At 46.1% G+C, this 20,485-nt stretch overlaps 1 protein-coding gene across 1 annotated transcript in view; it reads right to left on the bottom strand.

Annotated features, from left to right (window-relative positions):
* Positions 1-12,515: 12,515 nt before the first annotated feature.
* Positions 12,516-20,485, bottom strand: part of LOC144492763 (lysosomal protective protein-like) — a 46,692-nt gene continuing 38,722 nt past the window's right edge. Inside the window, exons 7-11 of the mRNA XM_078211169.1 lie at positions 19,254-19,403; positions 18,689-18,819; positions 17,481-17,643; positions 16,224-16,313; positions 12,516-13,515 (exon numbers count right to left, since the gene is read on the bottom strand). Coding sequence (XP_078067295.1) covers positions 13,432-13,515; positions 16,224-16,313; positions 17,481-17,643; positions 18,689-18,819; positions 19,254-19,403 — 618 coding nt within the window. The 3' untranslated portion in view covers positions 12,516-13,431. The remainder of the gene's footprint in view (positions 13,516-16,223; positions 16,314-17,480; positions 17,644-18,688; positions 18,820-19,253; positions 19,404-20,485) is intronic.

The following is a 20,485-nucleotide window of genomic DNA, read 5'->3' as shown; positions in this document are numbered from 1 at the left end:
CCCAATGCTCCATGTGATCTTTCCATGAAGATCACTAAGTCATCTATGTAGACACCACAATTAGTCAATCCTGCAACAACTCTGTTCATAAGCTTTTGAAAAGTGGCTGGTGTGTTTTTCATCCCAAAGGGTATTACTTTAAATTGATATAGCCCATTTGAGGTTACAAAAGCAGAAACTTCTTTTGCTCTCTCTGACAAAGCAACTTGCCAGTAATCGCAAAGTAAGTCCAACTTTATGATGTAAGTAGTTTGTCCTACTTTGTCCAGACAATTCTCTAGTCTTGGAATTGGATATGAATCAGATTTAGTCACAGTGTTGACCTTCCGATAATCTATGCAGAATCGTTGAGTACCATCAGGTTTGGGGACCAACATAATCAGTGAACTCCACTTGCTTTGACTTGGCTCTATGATGTCATCTTTTAGCAACCCTTTCACTTCCTTCTCAACCTGCACTGTTTTGAGAGGATTAAGCCAATAGGGGTGTTGTTTTATCGGAACAGCATTTCCTACTTCAACCTCATGTACTATATCATTAGTCCTCCCCATTCTTAACTTTTCAATCTGAAAGAGACCACTAAAGCTTGCTTTGAAGGGATCTCCTACCACTGGTAATGGCACCAATACTTTACCCCCACGGGTAAATGTACGAATTTTAGATTTCTTATCTGCTTCTTGCTTCATTAGGTGCTGCGCCACCTTCAAATGTTGTCGAGCTATTTCATCCACTCTGTTTAATCTTTCTCTCACCTCAGATACATAATCCCACTGTGAGATCACTGACTTCGGACCTACCAACTTTTCCTTAGTTAATTTTAAAGGTCCTCTTATCTCGTGTACAAGTATCAATTCAAATGGAGGAAACTGAATTGACTCATTTGGAGCATCTTTAATAGCAAATAATATAAAGGGGAATATCTTTATCCCAATCATTTGGGTAAGCCTGGCAATAAGTCCTCAACATGGTCTTTGGGGTCTGATGCACCTTTCAAATGCTCCCTGGGATTCAGGATGGTATGCAGTTGATGTAAAGTGCCTGATGCCAAAACTATCCATGACCTTCTTAAATAATTTGGCAGTAAAACTGGACCCTTGGTCTGACTGAATCTCCCTGGGTAACATATAATGGGTAAAGAAAGCGAGCAACTCCTCCACAATGTTTTATGCCTTGACATTCCGTAAAGGAATGCCTCTGGAAAACTGGTAGACACATCCATTACGGTTAGCAAATACTGGTTCACACTTTTGGTTTTAGTGAGGGGACCGACAAAATCAATTATGACCCATGTAAAATGTTCTTCAAATGTGGGAATTGGCATCAAAGGTGCTGGTTTTATCACTGCCTGTGGCTTTCCTACCATCTGACACGTGTGACAGGTACGGCAAAATTCAACCACATCTTTATGTAATACAGGCCAATAATAATGCTTCAGTATCTTAGCCTGAGTCTTCCTCACTCCTAGATGACCTCCTACAGGTAATTTGTGTGCTACCCGCAATATATCCTGTCTGTATTCTACCGGCAACACAGTCTGGTGAACTTCTGCTCATTTTTCATCTGCACTAACATGCCAAGGTCTCCATTTCCGCCTTAAGATTTTATCCTTAAGGTAATAGCATTCTGGAATACACTCCGATTCCTTTTCTGTGTAGGCTTTATGATATAAATCCTTTATCGTCTCATCTTTTTGTTGTATTGAGGTACGTCTGATAAATAGACAAGGCTGATGTTGCCAGGAACAGAAGGCTTTTATTCGCTAAAAGGAACGATGTGGAACAGACAATAAACAGAACAATACTGAGCATGTGGATCTCCCGACTGAGGCCGGAGGGGGAGGGCTGCAGCCTTTATACCCTGAGGGCGGAGCCTCCAGTTAAAGGTGCAGCCGAATTAAAGGTGTCAGGCAGTGTCTCATATACGAACAGTAGTGGCAACAATATATACAGCTCAACCGTGCCGAAGGCACGACAGTGGTTCACCACATTCACCCCTGTTTAAAAAAGTTCGTCAGGGCGAGGTGGTACAGTAGTGGCTCATACTTTCATAAGTTCAGACGGTCTGGTGGGCGGGTAGTCCGCTGCGACCGCCGTAGTGTGGGTTGGGGTGCTGTTTCGGGGGGCTGTGGTGACGATCCCGAGTCTGGTCTGATGACGTCCGCAGTCTCCGCAGTTCCTTCTCGTTGTTGGGTACGAGGAGGGTGCTCCTTGGTCTCAGGCGTGCCGTACACAGGGGCTGGACTAGCACAGTGCCGCACAGGAGCGTCAGGATGGAATAGTGTGTCAGGGTGGGCATCGGGGGTGAGGGGCGAGGGGTCGTAGGGTGCGGTACCAGCGGGGGCCAAATCCCGAATGGAAACCGTATCCTCCCGCCCATCGGGGAACGCCACATAGGCGTACTGGGGATTTGCGTGGAGGAGACGGACCGGCTTGACCAGTGGATCCGCCTTATGGGTCCACACGTGCTTCCGGAGCAGGACAGGCCCGGGGGTCGTCAGCCATGACGGTAGCGAGGTTCCCGAGGAGGACTTCCTGGGGAAGACAAACATGCGTTCGTGAGGGGTAGCGTTCGTGGCAGTACACAGCAAGGAACGAATGGAGTGCAGGGCGCCGGGGAGGACTTCTTGCCAATGGGAGACTGGAAGGCCCTTAGACCGTAAAGCTAGCAAAAGCTGGCCTTCCAGACGGTGGCGTTCTCTCATTCCACTTGCCCGTTTCCCCTGGGGTTATAGCTGGTAGTCCTACTCGAGGCTATGCTCTTGGAAAGTAGGTGCTGCCGCAGCTCGTCACTCATGAAAGAGGACCCCCGGTCGCTATGAATATAGCTGGGGAACCCGAACAAGGTGAAGAGGCTATGCAGGGCGTAAATGACAGTGGCGGAGGTCATGTCTGGGCAGGGAATAGCAAAAGGGAACCGCGAATACTCATCTATGATGTTGAGAAAATAAATATTGCGGTTGTTGGAGGGAAGTGGCCTCTTGAAATCGACACTGAGGCGTTCAAAGGGGCGGGTAGCTTTGATGAGCTGTGCTCTGTCCGGCCGATAGAAGTGCGGTTTGCACTCCGCGCACACCTGGCAATGCCTGGTGACGGACCTGACTTCGTCAATGGAGAACGGCAGATTCCGGGCCTTGACAAAGTGAAAGAACCTAGTGACACCGGGATGGCAGAGATCGTTATGGAGCGTCTGCAGCCGGTCCAGGTTCGCGCTGGCACAGGTCCCTCGAGACAGAGCATCTGGGGATTCATTGAGTTTCCCCGGGCGGTATAAGATATCGTAGTTGTAGGTGGAGAGTTCGATCCTCCACCTCAATATCTTATCATTCTTAATCTTGCCTCGTTGCTCATTGCTGAACATGAAGGCAACGGACCGTTGGTCCGTAAGAAGGGTGAACCGTTTGCCCGCTAGATAGTGGCGCCAGTGTCACACGGCCTCTACGATGGCCTGCGCCTCCTTTTCGACTGAGGAGTGTCGAAGTTCAGGGCCCTGGAGGGTACGCGAGAAGGCGGCCACGGGTCTGCCCGCCTGGTTAAGAGTGGCGGCTAGGGCAAAATCAGACGCATTGCTCTCCACTTGGAAGGGGATGGATTCATCCACTGCGTGCATGGTGGCTTTCATAATATCAGCTTTGATGCGGTCAAAAGCCAGTCGGGCTTCCGCCGCGAGAGGGAAGGATGTCGATTTCATAACGGACGGGCCTTGTCCACGTACTGAGGGACCCACTGGGCGTAGTAGGAAAAGAAGCCCAGGCATCTCCTCAGCGCGTTAAGGGTGGTGGGGAGGGGAAGTTCTAAAAGGGGGCGCATGCGGTCAGGGTCGAGGCCAATGACCCCATTCTCCATGACACAACCAAGGATGGCAAGCCTGCGTGTGCTGAATATGCACTTCTCCTTGTTATAGGTCAGATTGAGAAGTGCCGCCGTGTGGAGGAATTTTTGGAGATTAGCGTCGTGGTCCTGCTGATCGTGGCCGCAGATGGTGACGTTATCCAGGTACGGGAAGATAGCCCGTAGCCCGTTCTGGTCCACCATTCGGTCCATCTCACGCTGGAAGACCGAGACCCCGTTAGTGACGCCGAAAGGGACCTGTAGGAAGTGATAGAGCCGGCCAGCGGCCTCGAAGGCGGTATATTGGCGGTCTGATGGGCGGATAGGGACCTGGTGGTATGCCGACTTCAGATCGATGGTGGAGAACACCCGATATTGCGCAATCTGATTGACCATATCAGATATACGCGGGAGAGGGTATGCGTCCAGCTGCGCGTACCTATTGATGGTCTGACTGTAGTCAATAACCATGCGCATCTTCTCCCCAGTCTTCACAACCACCACTTGGGCCCTCCAGGGACTGGTACAGGCCTCAATGATCCCTTCCCCCAGAAGACGCCGCACTTCTGACCGGATAAATGCCCGGTCCCCGGCGCTGTACCTCCGGCTCTTGGTGGCAATCGGCTTACAATCGGGGGTGAGGTGCTCGAAGAGCGAGGGAGGGGTAACATAGAACATAGAACAGTACAGCACAGAACAGGCCCTTCGGCCCACGATGTTGTGCCGAGCTTTATTGGGAGGGGTAACCTTGAAGGTCGAGAGACCGCAGGTATTAAGCGGCCGCTGAGCATTCAGCTGCGGGTTTCGGACCGAGATGGAGGGGAATGGCCCATCATAGACCATCGTGACGCTTCCTAAGTGGCACATGAAGTCCAGCCCTAGTAATACAGCAGCGCAGAGCTGAGGCAGCACGAGGAGCTTGCACCTCTTGTACACTGTGCCACGTACAAGTGAGGCTTGCTACACAGTAGCCGAGGATACTCACAGACAGGGACGTTGATGCCATGGAAATGGACTGCTGCATCGGCAGCACTGACAGTCCGAAGCGCTTCACCGCAGCCGGGTGGATGAAGCTCTCGGTACTGCCCGTGTCAAACAGGCAGTCAGTTACGTGGCCATTTACCTCGATGCCCATAGTTGACCAGGCAAGTGGGTGAGGTCTGGAGTGGTCCAGCACGACTGAAGCCACTGTCGGAGCAGGCGAGGCGTCCGGAGTAGCAGGCACCGTGGATGCGGTGGACGGAATCCAAAATGGCGGCCCCCGTGAGTCGATTGATGGCACCCAAGATGGCGGCCCCCGCAGGTCGCACGCAGCCAATGATGCCCAAGATGGTGGCCTCCACGAATCGCACACGGTCGACGGCGCCCAAGATGGCGGCCCCCGCGATCCGCACGTGGTCGATGGTGGCGGGGAGGGTGGCTCCCGAGGGTCGCACGCGGTGCTGCTGGGCTTTGAGGCCGACTTTCCCTGGCATACCTTAGCGTAATGCCCTTTCTTCCCGCAGGCAGAACAGGTAGTGTCTTTCGCAGGGCAGCGGCGTCGTGGGTGTTTTTCCAGACCGCAGAAATAGCACTTTGGGCCTCCGGGGACGGCAGCTGTGGTCCGCTCCACTTCGGGACGTGGCACGGCGTACGCTTGGGACCCACCCGGGTACAGCAGCGCTGGCGATCGCGGCGTCCACAGTGTGCTCACGTGGTCGGGGGTATATGCGTTGAGGTTTCTAAAAGCCACCTCCAATGAGCCTGCAAGTTCCACCGACTTCGTAAGGTCGAGCCCACCTTGCTCCAGAAGTCGCTGTCGGACGTACGATGGCCGGATACCCGTGACGAAGGCATCCCTAATGAGATCGTCTGTATTCTGAGCGGCCGAAACGGCTTTGCAGCCGCAAGCCCTGCCGAGTGCCCGCAGCTCCCTCAGGAATTGCTCTGTGGATTCCCCGGGCTGTTGCCTGCGTGTGGCTAGCAGGTGTCTTGCGTATACCTCGTTCAGCCGCTGGTTGTACTGGCCCTTCAGTATCTCGATTGCCTTGTCATACGTAGTGGCGTCGCAAATCACGGGCGTGGAGCACATGGAGTTTGTCGCTGTCCGTCACGACGACCGAGGTGGATGAGGCGATAAATGCTTCAAAACAATGAAGCCAGTGGTTAAAGATTTTGGAGGCACCAGCAGCCTGAGGATCGAGATCTAACTTGTCTGGCTTTAGCAACTGCTCCATCGCCTTAAAAACATTTTAGCTAATAAAATTGAGGCGCGCCTGATAAATAGACAAGGCTGATGTTGCCAGGAACAGAAGGCTTTTATTCGCTAAAAGGAACGATGTGGAACAGACAATAAACAGAACAATACTGAGCATGTGGATCTCCCGACTGAGGCCAGAGGGGCAGGGCTGCAGCCTTTATACCCTGAGGGCGGAGCCTCCAGTTAAAGGTGCAGCCGAATTAAAGGTGTCAGGGAGTGTCTCATATACGAACAGTAGTGGCAACAATATATACAGCTCAACCGTGCCTAAGGCACGACAGTGGTTTACCACATGTATCTTCATTAATATTTCAGAACTAAACACCTCTCCCTGATCCTCTAACTGCTTAGGTTTCTCCTTTACCATCTCATCAAACAGAGTGTCAGCTAACTGAACCTCAACTCCTTCATATTTCTCTTTTGTTCTCCCTTCCTGTTTTAACTTATGACTGTGGGATCTTATCACCACACAGTCCAGAAAAATTCCAAGGTATTTTTCTTTTAACTCCTCAGTTCCATGAAAGCCTGGTGCCAAGGCAAGCCTGCTTTTTTTTTCCTTTCTGATACAAATGTTTCAGTCTGTGTACTGCATTTTTTTTTAACTTTCTAAGCACAGAAAAACACCACCTTTTTAAAGGGACCATGCAATTTTACAAACGCCAACTTCGCAACAATAGCACTATTCGTAGACGAGCAGAGGATCTACAGTACCCAGGAAAACTTTAATCCCTGAATGACTATTATTAGCCATGACTGGATTTGATTTGATTTATTATTGTCACATGTATTAACATACAGTGAAAAGTATTGTTTCTTGCGCGCTATTCTGACAAAACATACCATTCATAGAGAAGGAAAGGAGAGAGTGCAGAATGTAATGTTACAGGGCGTAGAGAAAGATCAACTTAATTCAAGGTAGGTCCATTCAAAAGTCTGACAGCAGCAGAGAAGAAGCTATTCGTGGCACGTGACCTCAGATTTTTGTATCTTTTTCCCAAAGGAAGAAGGTGGAAGAGAGTGTGTCCGGGGTGCGTGGGGTCCTTAATTATGCTGGCTGCTTTGCCGAGGCAGCAGGAAGTGTAGACAGAATCAATGGATGGGAGGCTAGTTTGCGTGATGGATTGGTGATGATGAAGGAGCAGTGCTCCGAAAGCTCGAGGCACCAAATAAACCTGTTGGACTTTAACCTGGTGTTGTGAGACTTCTTACTCTGACCATTATTAGAACAGAATTTTCAGTCATTATGACATTGCTGTTTGTGAGAGTTTGCTGTATGTAAATGGATGTCTCATTTCGTATATTAGTCACTGCTCTTCCAACAGTGATTCGCGAGACCTCCCAAAGTACTTTGTGATTTGCTGTTGTTCCTAAACTAACCTGTTCCCTACACAATACTGCTCTTCAGCAGCAAGCACAGCCTTTAGAAATCCAAGCAATGTATTGCACTGTGTGAAAGGTTTAAATAACAGTTTGTGTCTGTGTTTAAGAGTAAGGGATAATCATAATGAGGAACGAAACAATCTCTGCTTTGAGAACATGGCTGTGAACTCCATGGCAATTGTGAGCCGGTTTATACTGAGTGACGCAATCAGTTAGCAGCCAGACATTCAATAATCCAGAGGTGAAAGAGCAAAGTTTGAACTCTTAATAAGAGCTTAGCATCGAGTTTGATTATCTTTAGCACCAGAGGGGATACTGGGTGCTACAACTCAGTTGAACCATAGGGGAGGTTGGTCTGCTGCAAGCCAGCCCGTGACTGAGGTCTCTTGTCAGGCTCCAGCTTGGGGAGGTGAGCTAAGGAGATTGGGTGGAATGACTCAGCCAGGTATTCTTATATAAACATCTGAAATGGGAGTCAATTGAAGCTATTTTTCAGTGGCACTGAGGTCATATACAGAACCTGTTGTTCCATAATGTGGGGTTGATACAGGCACTGGAGGGACAATGAATGAGTAAAGGTGTAAGTAGAGGTGGAGGACTCCTTTTTCCAGCCTCCCGCTCAGCAGCTTCATTCCCAATTTAATCCGTATTACTAAAGGTTTCAACACACAATCTCTCACCACTTATCTATAAGTCACAGTATTCAAAATCAACCAGAAACTCCGTTGCCCAGTTGGAGGACTGTCAGTCAACCAACCTTTACCCTGGCTCCAATATTTTAAATATTAAACAGAAGTGTTCAGACAATTAATGTACAGGGTGGCACAATGGTTAACACTACTGCCTCACAGAACCAGGGGACCTCTGTTCAATTCCAGCCTTAGGTGACTGACTGTGGAGTTTGCATGGTCTCCCCATGACTGTGTGGGTTTCCCCTCTCAGTCCAAAGATGTGTAGGCAAGGTGGATTAGCCATGTTAAATTGCCCCTTAACGTCCTAGGATGTGTAGTTTAGTGGGGCAAATGTGTGGGGTTACTAGAATAGGGTGGAGGTCTGGGTAAGATGCATTTTCAGAGAGTTGGTGTAGTCTTCATGGGCCGAATGGCCTCCTTCTGCACTGTAGGCATGCTATAAATAAAACGGTGTGTTTAATTCAACGTCTCTATTGTCTTGGGAGATTTATCTTCAATTCCTGGAAACTCCAGGATTCACCTGGAGTAAGAACAAAGAACAATACAGCACAGGAACAGGCCCTTCGGCCCTCCAAGCCCGCGCCGCTCCCTGGTCCAAACTAGACCATTCTTCTGTATCCCTCCATTCCCACTCTGTTCATGTGGCTATCTAGATAAGTCTTAAACGTTCCCAGTGTGTCCACCTCCACCAACTTGCCCGGCAGCACATTCCAGGCCCCCACCACCCTCTGTGTAAAATACGTCCTTCTGATATCCGTGTTAAACTCACCCCCCCCCCCTCCCCTTGAACCTATGACCGCTCATGAACGTAACCACCGACCCGGGAAAAAGCTTCCCACCCTTCACCCTATCTATGCCTTTCATAATTTTATACACCTCTATTAGGTCACCCCTCATCCTCCGTCTTTGCAGTGAGAACAACCCCAGTTTACCTGATCTCTCCTCATAACTAAGCCCCTCCATACCAGGCAACATCCTGGTAAACCTCCTCTCCACTTTCTCTAAAGCCTCCACGTCCTTCTGGTAGTGTGGTGACCAGAACTGGGCGCAGTATTCCAAATGCGGCCGAACCAACGTTCTATACAACTGCAACATCAGACTCCAACTTTTATACTCTATGCCCCGTCTTATAAAGGCAAGCATGCCATATGCCTTATTCACTACCTTCTCCACCTGTGACGTCACCTTCAAGGATCTGTGGACTTGCACACCCAGGTCCCTCTGCGTATCTACACTCTTTATGGTTCTGCCATTTATTGTATAGCTCCCCCGTACGTTAGTTCTACCAAAATGCATCACTTCCCATTTATCTGGATTGAACTCCATCTGCCATTTCTTTGCCCAAATTTCCAGCCTATCTATATCCTTCTGTAGCCTCTGACAATGTTCCTCACTATCTGCAAGTCCAGCCATTTTCGTGTCATCCGCAAACTTACTGATCACCCCAGTTACACCTTCTTCCAGATTGTTTACAAATCACAAACAGCAGAGGTCCCAATACAGAGCCCTGCAGAACACCACTAGTCACAGGCCTCCAGCCAGAAAAAGACCCTTCCACTACCACCCTCTGTCTTCTGTGACCAAGCCAGTTCTCCACCCATCTAGCCACCTCCCCCTTTATCCCATGAGATCCAACCTTTTGCACCAACCTACCATGAGGGACTTTGTCAAACGCTTTACTAAAGTCCATATAGACGACATCCACGGCCCTTCCCTCGTCAACCATTCTAGTCACTTCTTCAAAAAACTCCACCAGGTTAGTGAGGCATGACCTCCCTCTCACAAAACCATGCTGACTATTGTTAATGAGTTTATTCCTTTCTAAATGCACATACATCCTATCGCTAAGAGTCCCCTCCAACAACTTCCCTACCACGGACGTCAAGCTCACCGGCCTATAATTTCCCGGGTTATCCTTCCTACCCTTCTTAAATAACGGGACCACATTAGCTATCCTCCAATCCTCTGGGACCTCACCTGTGTACAGTGACGAGACAAAGATTTGCATCAGAGGCCCAGCGATTTCATCTCTCGTCTCCCTGAGCAGCCTTGAATAGATTCCATCAGGCCCTGGGGATTTGTCAGTCTTTATATTCCCTAAAAAACCTAACACTTCCTCCCTTGTAATGGAGATTTTCTCTAATGGGTCAACACTCCCCTCCGAGACACTCCCAGTCAATACATCCCTCTCCTCGACCTGGAGTGTTGGTAATGCTTTGCAATTCAGACACAAAGAGACAGAATGGTGCAGAGCTTAGATCATTTATTCGAAGTGTTGTTGAGCTTCTGAATGTCCTGTTCTGCCTCACCCCTGAGCACAAATGCCGAGGGGCTGCAGCATGTATCAATCCGATGTAACTCGTGGTTTGAAGAATCAAATACAGCACCAAACAGCAAAGGTCATTGAAACCAAGTCCACATTCAATCCAGACAGAGGATGTGGTGCAGTGCTCGCTATTCCTGAAACTCTGATCTCAGGCATGTTTCACAACAGTACAGTAGCCAAGCCTAAACTCTCCCTTCCACCCCCACAAAATAAAAAGACCCCGACTGTCAGCACTCCCAGGCTCCTCTGGTCTTCCAGGCTCCCAGCTGAGAGCTAAATCCCAGTGTAGGTAAACTTGCTCCCTTCCTGAACTGTTGCACACACTATGCTTGAATCTAGAGCTCAATGTAATTAACAGAAATTAACAATGTAATTAACAGTTTAGAAATGAGGAATCGGAGTTAGATTCAGGGGACAAGGGAAAAAAGGGGCAAGACAAATTATCCTCATTTAAAAAATGATTTTCCTTTTCCTGATCCAGTCTGTCTTTTCTCTAGCTTCAGGTGAGAGGGCAGCTCACTGACCATCTTCCAGTGTTTGATCATCATCAGCCCGAGTGTGAGGGGCCCCAAGAGTTGATCCAGGGAACTGCCTCCACTGTCTCCCCAGTCTCAATGGTTGCCCACAGAAGTGGGAGGGGAAGTGGATAGAAGACTCAAGACATCTGCTCAGACATCTCACCCCCTCAGATGGAGGTCCGAGGGAGGACCACAGCCTTTCACAGAAAATCGAACACAGTTGTTTTATTCAGCAGCAGAGAAGAACTTGTATCATAGAAGCAGCAAATTGCAGCTGGGGGCTTCCATAACCCTCTAAAAATAACCAACTCCATTCCCAACACAGTCAATCCTTCAACTTTTCCTCCTGAAATGGTGACCTGCTTGTTAACGTGTGATTGACAGATTAAATGGAGAGATGGTTGGATTAAAGACTAATTTGCATCCGGTGCGCATTTGACTATCCTGTAGGTCCCATGGTATAATAATCAGTCTCTGTCAAGGAGTCTTAAGTCGGGAATGGGTTAATGAACTTTGTCACACTCCAGCATTAAGACCCGAACTCTGTGATTTTGTTGAGAACACTGCAGAGTTCATGTTTTCGTCAGAGTTCGGTGCTTTTCATGTCTGTATTATTCATGTAAATTGAGTCTGTGTCTTATAAGTTCTGTTTGTGAACAGAATTCCCACTCACCTGAAGAAGGGGCTCAGAGCCTCGAAAGCTTGTGTGGCTTTTGCTACCAAATAAACCTGTTGGACTTTAACCTGGTGTTGTTAAACTTCTTACAGATAAGAGGAACAGCTATTTTTTGCTGTCTCCACTGTTATTCAGAAATGCGATTAACCCAGCTTGAAATAAGCTAAACAGTCTCCATTTTCATGTACCTTTGTTTAACACGATGGAGTTGACATGTGTGCCTTCTGTCTTTGTATAACCATAGATTTATATATATATATTCATCATACGTTATTCATCTTATCCTGATATAAAGTATTATACAAACTTGTATGTATATTAGTTAACTTGTTTGTGCAAAACCTGTGATGTTGTTTCAAGGATATAAATGACGAACAATCGTGGCCTTGGAGATCGAACAAACTATGCAGAGGAAGATACTGCTAATACAACAAGAATCTCACCATGAACAATGACAGACATCTTAGAGAATTGCAATGTAATGAGGGCGGGGCCCGGGACATATATAAACTCTGTTCTTACTTGTGTTCGATGAGAAGGCTGGGGGTCCACTGTTAGGAACCTCACTTCTCCCACAATTGTGAAAATAAACCTGCATTTTGATCTACTAATAGTGTCAGAGGTTTTTTACCTACAACAGTCTATAATAGATTCAGCGACCAAGAGCTTGGGGAACCAGGGGTCCAAAAGGTACCTTTCGCTCTTGAACCTCACATACGTCATGACTCAAGTGTGAGTGTTCTGAAGAAGCCCACCTAAAGGCAACTGAAGGATTCAGTCCCTTTCAGGAGGAGAAGTCATTGAACTTACTCAGTGTTTCTGACCCTTGTTAAAAATCACATTAAACAATCTGAAAAAAAATTAAAAAGCTCCCTCAGGGAACTGATTGTTTTGGACATTCCAATGATTAGAAATCCTAAGATGATTACAAAAAGACACATTCCAAAATGGGACGTTTAACTCAAAATAGCAACAGCAACAAATTAAGCAGGGGGAATTTGGTCCCCATAAGCGCAGCAGCCCCAGGCTAGGCTCCAAGGGGGTGACTCACTGTGTGCGCAAAAGCCCAAGGTGGGGGACTCCCTATGCGCACAGGGGCCCTGTTCCAGACTGTGCAAAGGAGACCTCCCTGTCCAACGGTTTCCACGATAACCCAGTTCATCGATAGGATTGCCTCTAGTGGCAAAACTATTACCCAGACCAACACAACAACCCAAATATGAAAATGTAAGGTGGGAGGTTCCAAATCTCACTCTGGAGGTCACTTTTTTTTTTTGTGGTCATTATGGTGGGTTCACCATTTTGTTTCTGGCTGTGGGCGAGCTGCTCAGTGGTTACCCAGTGATGGTGAGTGTCCGCAAGGGAAAAAATGAAAGAAGAGGATAACCACGGTGAAGGATTCACTCTTGAAACATGGGCTTTCTGAGCATTAAAGAGAGTCCCAGGGTCACTGACCGAGATCAATTTAATAGGACTATGAAATGTCAAGGTGCCCATATTGAGCACTTCTCAGTTTTTCTTTCCATTTCAATTTAATGGATCAGAACAAATACCGTCAACACGGAGAAATGTTGCTGTCCAAAATCAGTCTCTCTTACTCGACAAGAGTTGGTTTGGTTTCACTTGGCTCAGCTTGTTGAGGTTTGCTTTGGTCCCTGTGCTATGATAAAAATCCCATTTTGTGTGAGAGGGAGAGAGAGATAAAAAAATTAGATGAGAATAAGGCAATAAGATAGCAAAGCAACGTGCTGGAAGGACAAGCCACTGGCCCAATCAGTATGTAGAGCCGGAGAGGAAGGATTCAAACATCTTCAAGGCTTGTGCTGGTGCCCACTGTGGTACCATGTGTCCCGCTCCCTGAGGAAGAGAGAGAGAGGAGTTAAGATTAGTGGACATCACCACCACCCTGGTAACTCCACACAGTAATTAAATTTCCCTTTTCAACAGCCCATAATAACCAGTGTCCAGAGAGGTTGGTTGCTTGGCTCCTTATACAATAAAATCCCTACAGTGCAGAAGGAGGCCATTCGGCCCATCAAGTCTGCACCGATAACAATCCCACCTAGGTCCTATCCCTGTAACCCCACATATTTACCCCGTTAATCCCTCTAACCTACGCATCTCGGGACACTAAGGGGCAATTTAGCATGGCCAATGCACCTAACTCGCACATCTTTGGACTGTGGGAGGAAACCGGAGCACCCAGAGGAAACCCACACAGACACGGGAAGAATATGCAAATTCCTTCTAGAGAGGGACAATAAATGGCAGCCCGGGCAGTGAAGGCCCAGAATGAAATAAAATAGACTGGAGGGTGAAGCAGCATGAGGGTCAGTGTGAGCCAGGGGGAGAGTCATTGGGGTCAGTGTGAGACTGGAGGGGAAGGGGAGGGTCATTAAGGCCTGAGAGAGACTGGGGGTGAAGGCAGAGGTTTGTCCCAGTCATCGTGGCTTAACCCATCATCAAAATCTGATCACATCACCCACCAAAATCATGTAGACAATAACGGCGCCCCAAGTTAAACAAAGTTATCCGCACACTTCTATCAGGGTCCCATTTTCCAAGTCCCGTAGCAATTGAGAATTGATGATGGGGACAGGTCTGTGAACCTGGGACTCCCCAGTCAAGAATCTGCTCACAGGCGAAAGATGCATGAAGTGTCAGTGGGCACCTGTATTGGGACATCTGCAACTGAGCTGTCCTCTTTGGGATACCATCTGTTCACCCCAAATGGGAAAGGGACTAGAAAAAGGTGCCCAAAGAATAGGCTGTCCCATCTTCTCCTGGCTGGAGAACCACACCCTGCGGAGTCACCACCTTTGTGGTCAAAAATATAAAACTTCACATTTTGCAACATGGAAAGTTAAAACAATCTCAAGACTGACTGTCAGGAAAGAAGAACTGCAATTGTATCACCAAGCTATTGAGACTCCAAATTGACATTGTCATCCTCAGTAAGACCCCCCTTCCTATGGAGGGGCTGCTGTTGATGAACAAGCATGGGGATATACCTTCTGCCCAGAAGGGAAAGGCTGATAGTGACTCTCGTGTCTACAGAGTTGCCATCGGGAATAGGATTTCAGGTGCACTGCCAGAATTCCAATTTCTATCAATGAAATCATCACGATGTTTCACCCACAGCTCAGCTACAATCAATATGCCAGCCTTCAATCGAGCAAAACCCATTCTTCCCACACCACCGAGTCACATGTTTAACTTTCTAATCTGCTTGACCTCATGCCAATTGACATGTGGATCAGTTTAAACAATCCAGAAGTGATCACCTTTTGAGGTTCTGCATTTTAGACTTCAACCTCTCTCAACAGCATATCAATCCTACTTCTGTATTTGTCACTGGTTCCAACAGGTATCATGACAACAGGATCCTCCCACAAGTTTGTCTCTAGCTGTGAGGGAATGCCCTTAACCCCTGCCATGGGGCAGGCAGTGCAACCTACAGAACTCCAGTCATGACTGCACAGAACAGTATCTATCCCCCTTAGCATCACCACATATCTTTTCTTACCCCCATTTTCATAGCATCCTGCACTATGGTTAATTTGCCCAATCACACTGCAGTCCTTGTTCTTATCCATGGAGGTAGCAAGCACTTCATACCTGTTGGTCATAGTCAAGGGCTCAGGCTCCACCATTAATACATGCTGGACTCTCCATATCTACCCAACTCGCTGGCACACCCTGACCATTCATCAGCTCAAAAGTTGCAGTTAACCAAGGGATGCGATTGCTTCCTGGAACAAAGTATCCAGATAACTCACCCCTTCTATTATGCCTTGCAACGTCTGGCGCTCAGGCTCCATTTCATCAACTCCAAGTTGAAGTTGCTTCAACCTGCAGACAACGACTGTAGATATGGCTGTCCAGGATTGCAACACTTGCCACAACCTCCCACATATGGCAGTTACAGTGCTCCACCTCCCCTGCCATGTCTGTCTAACCTTATTTATTGGATTGATAGCTAGTTACTCGGAGCTAAATATCAAATTACAGTCTCCGAGTTTGAAGACATAAGGGGAACACTTGCGAACAACAGGAGGTAAGACAATAAGAATAAATTGCAGCAGCCCTTCACGATCTCTACTTGAATTCTCACTTGCACCAAAGTGCCAGCTTTAACACTAGGGCTGCATTCCCTGGAATCTAGAAGATTTAATAAAGTCTTCAGGATATTCAGCATTAATCAAAAGAAACACTTGTTGGGGAATCAAGGAGCAGGGACGTGATCGGAATATAGAGTCAGATCTTTGAGGAGTGAAACTAGGATACATTTCTACTCAAAGACTGGTAGAAGTTTGGAACTCTCTTCCACAAATGCCAGTTGTTGCTGGATCAATTCTTAGCTTCAAATTCCTGGGACTCACCCGAAGCCAAGAAAAATGCTTCACAAATAAATGCAAGTCTCTTTCTCAGATTAACTGCTTCAGCCAGTGATGTGTAATCAGAATGTGTCCTGTCCCATGTTACACTTTTATTGCTAGGTGCAGGTTTCACTATTACTCACATTGTACATTAGATCAAAAAGAAAAACAATGTAAAGGAGTTACCTTGACAGTCAGGAAGGTGAGGTTCCCATACTGCTCGTAGAACCCTGCGATCTGCTTATTGTAAATCCAAGGTTGGTAGTCCAAAGTTTTCTGGCAGTGAAATGGGTCAGTTAGTCAATTATTCATTGCGAATGACACACCTGTCACTCAAGTCTTACTGAAGCTCAAAGGCCTCCACACAGGCTGGAGATAATATTTCCACATTAACGATTCGCAAGTACCTTGCTCACAGATACACTTATCTCAGGTGTCCCAGAATCTGCCCAGCTGTGTGACAGGGGTAGCTCAAGATTTAAAGAAATGCTGCTAACAGAGACAGCCTTTCATGTAGATAGGACATGGGAGTGCTGGATTCATGTGAGGGCCAGGCATTCAGTATCTGGGATCACGGCACAGTCCCATCTGCAAGGTGCAAACAGATTAACCCTTTAACTAGAATGTTTACCTCACTCTTCCCACCATTTTATCTGAGAGTGCTGATCATTGTTTAATTTCAATCACATAGGCCTAACACCTTTCCGAAGGTTACCATCCTTCATTTGGTGAGTATGTCAGCACCATCCAGGGCAAAAGAACCCATCTATCACATTAAATATTCATTCCCTCCACCATAGCCACACAGTCACTGGAGTGTGAACCATCTACAAGGTGCACTGCAGCAACTCACCAAGGCTCCTTCAACAGCACCCGCAACCACTACCATCCAGAAGGCAAAGGCAGCAGATAAAGCAAGTTCTCCTCCTAGCCACACTCCATCCTATCTTGGAAATATATTGCCGTTCCTTCACTGTCACCCGGTCAAAATCCAGCAACTCCCTCCCTAACAGCACTGTGGGTGCACCTACACTACATGGACTACAGTGGTGCAAGAAGGCAGCTCATCACCATCTTCCTGAGGGCAATAAGGGATGGATAATAAATGCTGGCCTAGCCAGTGATGCCCATTTCCTGTAAATGAATTAAATAACTGAAACCTCAGCAGACTTTTATCATTGATCCCAGCCTTACCCCACATCCATACACACACTTTCCAGCCAGGGTCAGTGATCAGCCACAGGGAAATTCCCACTAATATCCCACCTTCCATAACTAGAAACATCTCCAATGTCCCCACAACCAGGGCTGGATCAGTTGCTTAACTGAGCACAGGATGTGACAATAATATTACAATATGAAAAGTTTTACAGTCATGGAGCTTTATGAATCAGTATGATACACCTCAGCTCAATTCTGAGTATCGAGTGCTATCCTACATACCTGCTGATTCAGCGACTGCACAAACCAGTTATCACCCAGAAAGTTACAGGCCATGTCAATGTCCCCATTGTAGACCAGCACACGGAGACCCTTGCTGAGCAACTTCAGGTAGAAATCACGCATGGTGCTATAGATACGTTGGTAGCCTTTACCAATCACTTCACTGCAGAGGAGGAGATGGCTTAGCTCAGATTAGAATAAATACAATGTGATGAAAGTGTGCAAATGATATATAGATATAGTGGCTGGAGTTTTACTGCCTCGCCCACCCTGAAATCAGGGCGGGTGAGGCAAGCAAATCAAAAATCTCAGTTGGCCTCGTTCAAGCGAGATTGTAAAATCCCGTCGAATGTTTTTTATGTTTTAGGAGAATGCTTTAAAATTCAGCTTTTTTCTACAGGTAGTCAGTATGTCTGGAGGGAATGCAGCTCAGATGCTGGGAAAGCAGGATAAATACTCATTTTGAAACTTACAAGTGGTTATGTTCAATTGAATTAATGGACTTTTGTTTATTTAGGTTCCCTTGGGATTTCACATTAGAGTGAATTAAAGGGTCATGTGATGGGTTTATGTGGAGTGCTGGATCTGTAGAATAAAGAAACAGGCTTCTGCCGAAAGGAGTTGGGATTTGGTTGAAGTTAAGAGAATTGTGCAGGCTTTTGAAAGCTCCAAGGCTGTCTATACTCATTATAACAAGGATATTTGTGATTACTAACTATATTTCAAGTACATTTTAAGTCTGTAAGAAGAATGGTGCTTATTTGGAACGGAAATAGTGATAAGTTAGAAATTAGCGTTTCTTTTCATGTTTAAAGATTGTTCAACTGTTAAGAGTTAAGCTGCTTCATTTTGTTAGTGTTTTGTATAAACTGTGTTATGAATAAAGCTTGTTTTGATAAAAGATCCCTAATTTGTCAGTGAAATTACTCAAGAAGTAAAGCATTCTTTCCTCACATTTATGCTGAAATAGAAGAATTGTTGGGGTCTAGTCTGGCTTCATAATACACCTTGGGGTTCTGGTCTGGGACCCTAACAAAAAGATACATCAAAATGAGTTCATGATTCAGTTGTAAAGTTAGAAGGGTGAGTAGCGATCTATCAAGGTGTTTAACAGAGTATTTAATAAGGTAGATTTTTGTTAAGCAATGGGAAGGTATGCAATCAAAGCGGTGTTTTGAACCCACAATATTTCCTACATAGTCTCATACCTGCAGAGTTCCCAGGACTGGACATTTTCTGGAATGTGTAGAGCCTTTCTCACATCTGCACGATTTAGCCATATCCTCTGAGCAGTACCATTGATACATGGAGGAGCCAGGTTACCAGAATCATCGGTATTCTGGTGAGAAAGGAGACAGGCAGACTTACAGTAGCACAGATGTATTTTGAGAGACTATTCACACATGCCAAAAATAAAAACTAAACACAGATTAACACAAAATAGGCAAGATTTATAAAATGTATTGGACATTCTAGAAAATTATGACATTTTCAATATGAAGAGCAGGAAAATGTATGTGTGTGTTGTGTATATAGAGTACTTCATTAATTGTAAAGGGTTGGACTCAATGGTTTTTGTACAGTAAGAATGAAAGAAAAAGTTTGATCCATTTGGGAAAATATATAGTGGGAGTGAATGGGATGTGGTTGATCAATTGGGATTCTAAACAGAGTTAATGAGATGTGGCATTGGGATTCTATATAAGTGGGAATGAATAGGTTGCGAGTGGTCCTTTAGGGATTTTATACAGAAAGGAAATGGATAATTTGTACCTCCACTACTTCAAACTGGTAAAACTTAAAGAGGTTCTTGAGGTCTTTGTGGAAGCGCATGTTACTTCTCCGTACTCCCCCAACACAGTCCATGTATAACGAGTACATGTTGAGTCCACTGTGGTAGATGATCATGAAAACTTCCTTCAACTGTGAAGAAAATAATTTTGTTTACTGTTTTCTTAAGCTACCTGGATGCCCATCCTGTCACCATTGTACCATATCTGAAGCTGGAAATATACATCTGGACTAAGGATTATATCTCCATGTAAACTGACGATTACATATACAAATCTATAAAACTAGCAGGGCAACTTGATATGGCTGTTGAAAAAAAAAGTATTAGATCCTGAGCTTTATACACAAAAGGCAGAAAGTGCAAAGGCAAGAAAGTTGTGCTACATGGAGACCAGTCACCCTCTGGAGGTGGTTGGAACATATCCAATAGTACTATTCAAAGCAGTGCAAAATGGATCTCTTTGGTTTCATGGCCAATATCTATCCCTTAATCAACATCACTAAAAACAGGTCATCTGGTCACTGATACATTGCTGTCTATGGGATCTTTTATAGAAACTGACTGCCACGTCCCCTACATTATTACAGTGACTTCACTTCAAAAGTACTTAATTGGCTGTTAGCACTTTTGAGAGGTATTGTTGTTGTGAAAGGAGCCATATAAATACAAGTGTTTCTTAATTCATACATTTATAATTCGTTGATTAGGCCAATTGTGGGTACCATATTTACCAGAATGGAAACAGGGATGAAGGACTCCAGTTATGTGGAGAGATTGGAGAAGCTGGTTTTGTTCTGTTTGAAATAGAGAAGGTCAGGGGAGGTTTACTGGTGTTCAAAATTCCAATAGGTTTTGTTGGAGTGGAGGGAGAAACTGTTCCAATGACAGGATGGTTGTACACAGTGTACATAGATTTATGGTAAAGAGCAAAACTACCTGGAGCAGATGACAAACTTTAATTTTCTTATGTTACAAAAGCCAAGGTGATCTTAAACGTACTAACAGATTCAATAGTAACTTGAAAAGGAAATTGGATAAATACTCGAGGGGAAAAGTCTGCAAGGCTGTTGAGAAACAGAAGAGCATGGAACTAATCAGAAAGCTTTTTCAAAGAACTGCTATATCCACAATTGGCCCAATGGTCTCCTTTCCTGTTTGATGATTTTATACAAAAGAGTGCTGAGGAATCCAAATATCCCCCACCACAACACAA

This window comes from Mustelus asterias, chromosome 4 (genome assembly GCF_964213995.1).
Source record: "Mustelus asterias chromosome 4, sMusAst1.hap1.1, whole genome shotgun sequence".
Taxonomy (NCBI): Eukaryota; Metazoa; Chordata; class Chondrichthyes; order Carcharhiniformes; family Triakidae; genus Mustelus; species Mustelus asterias.
This window is presented reverse-complemented; position numbering and strand designations above follow the sequence as displayed.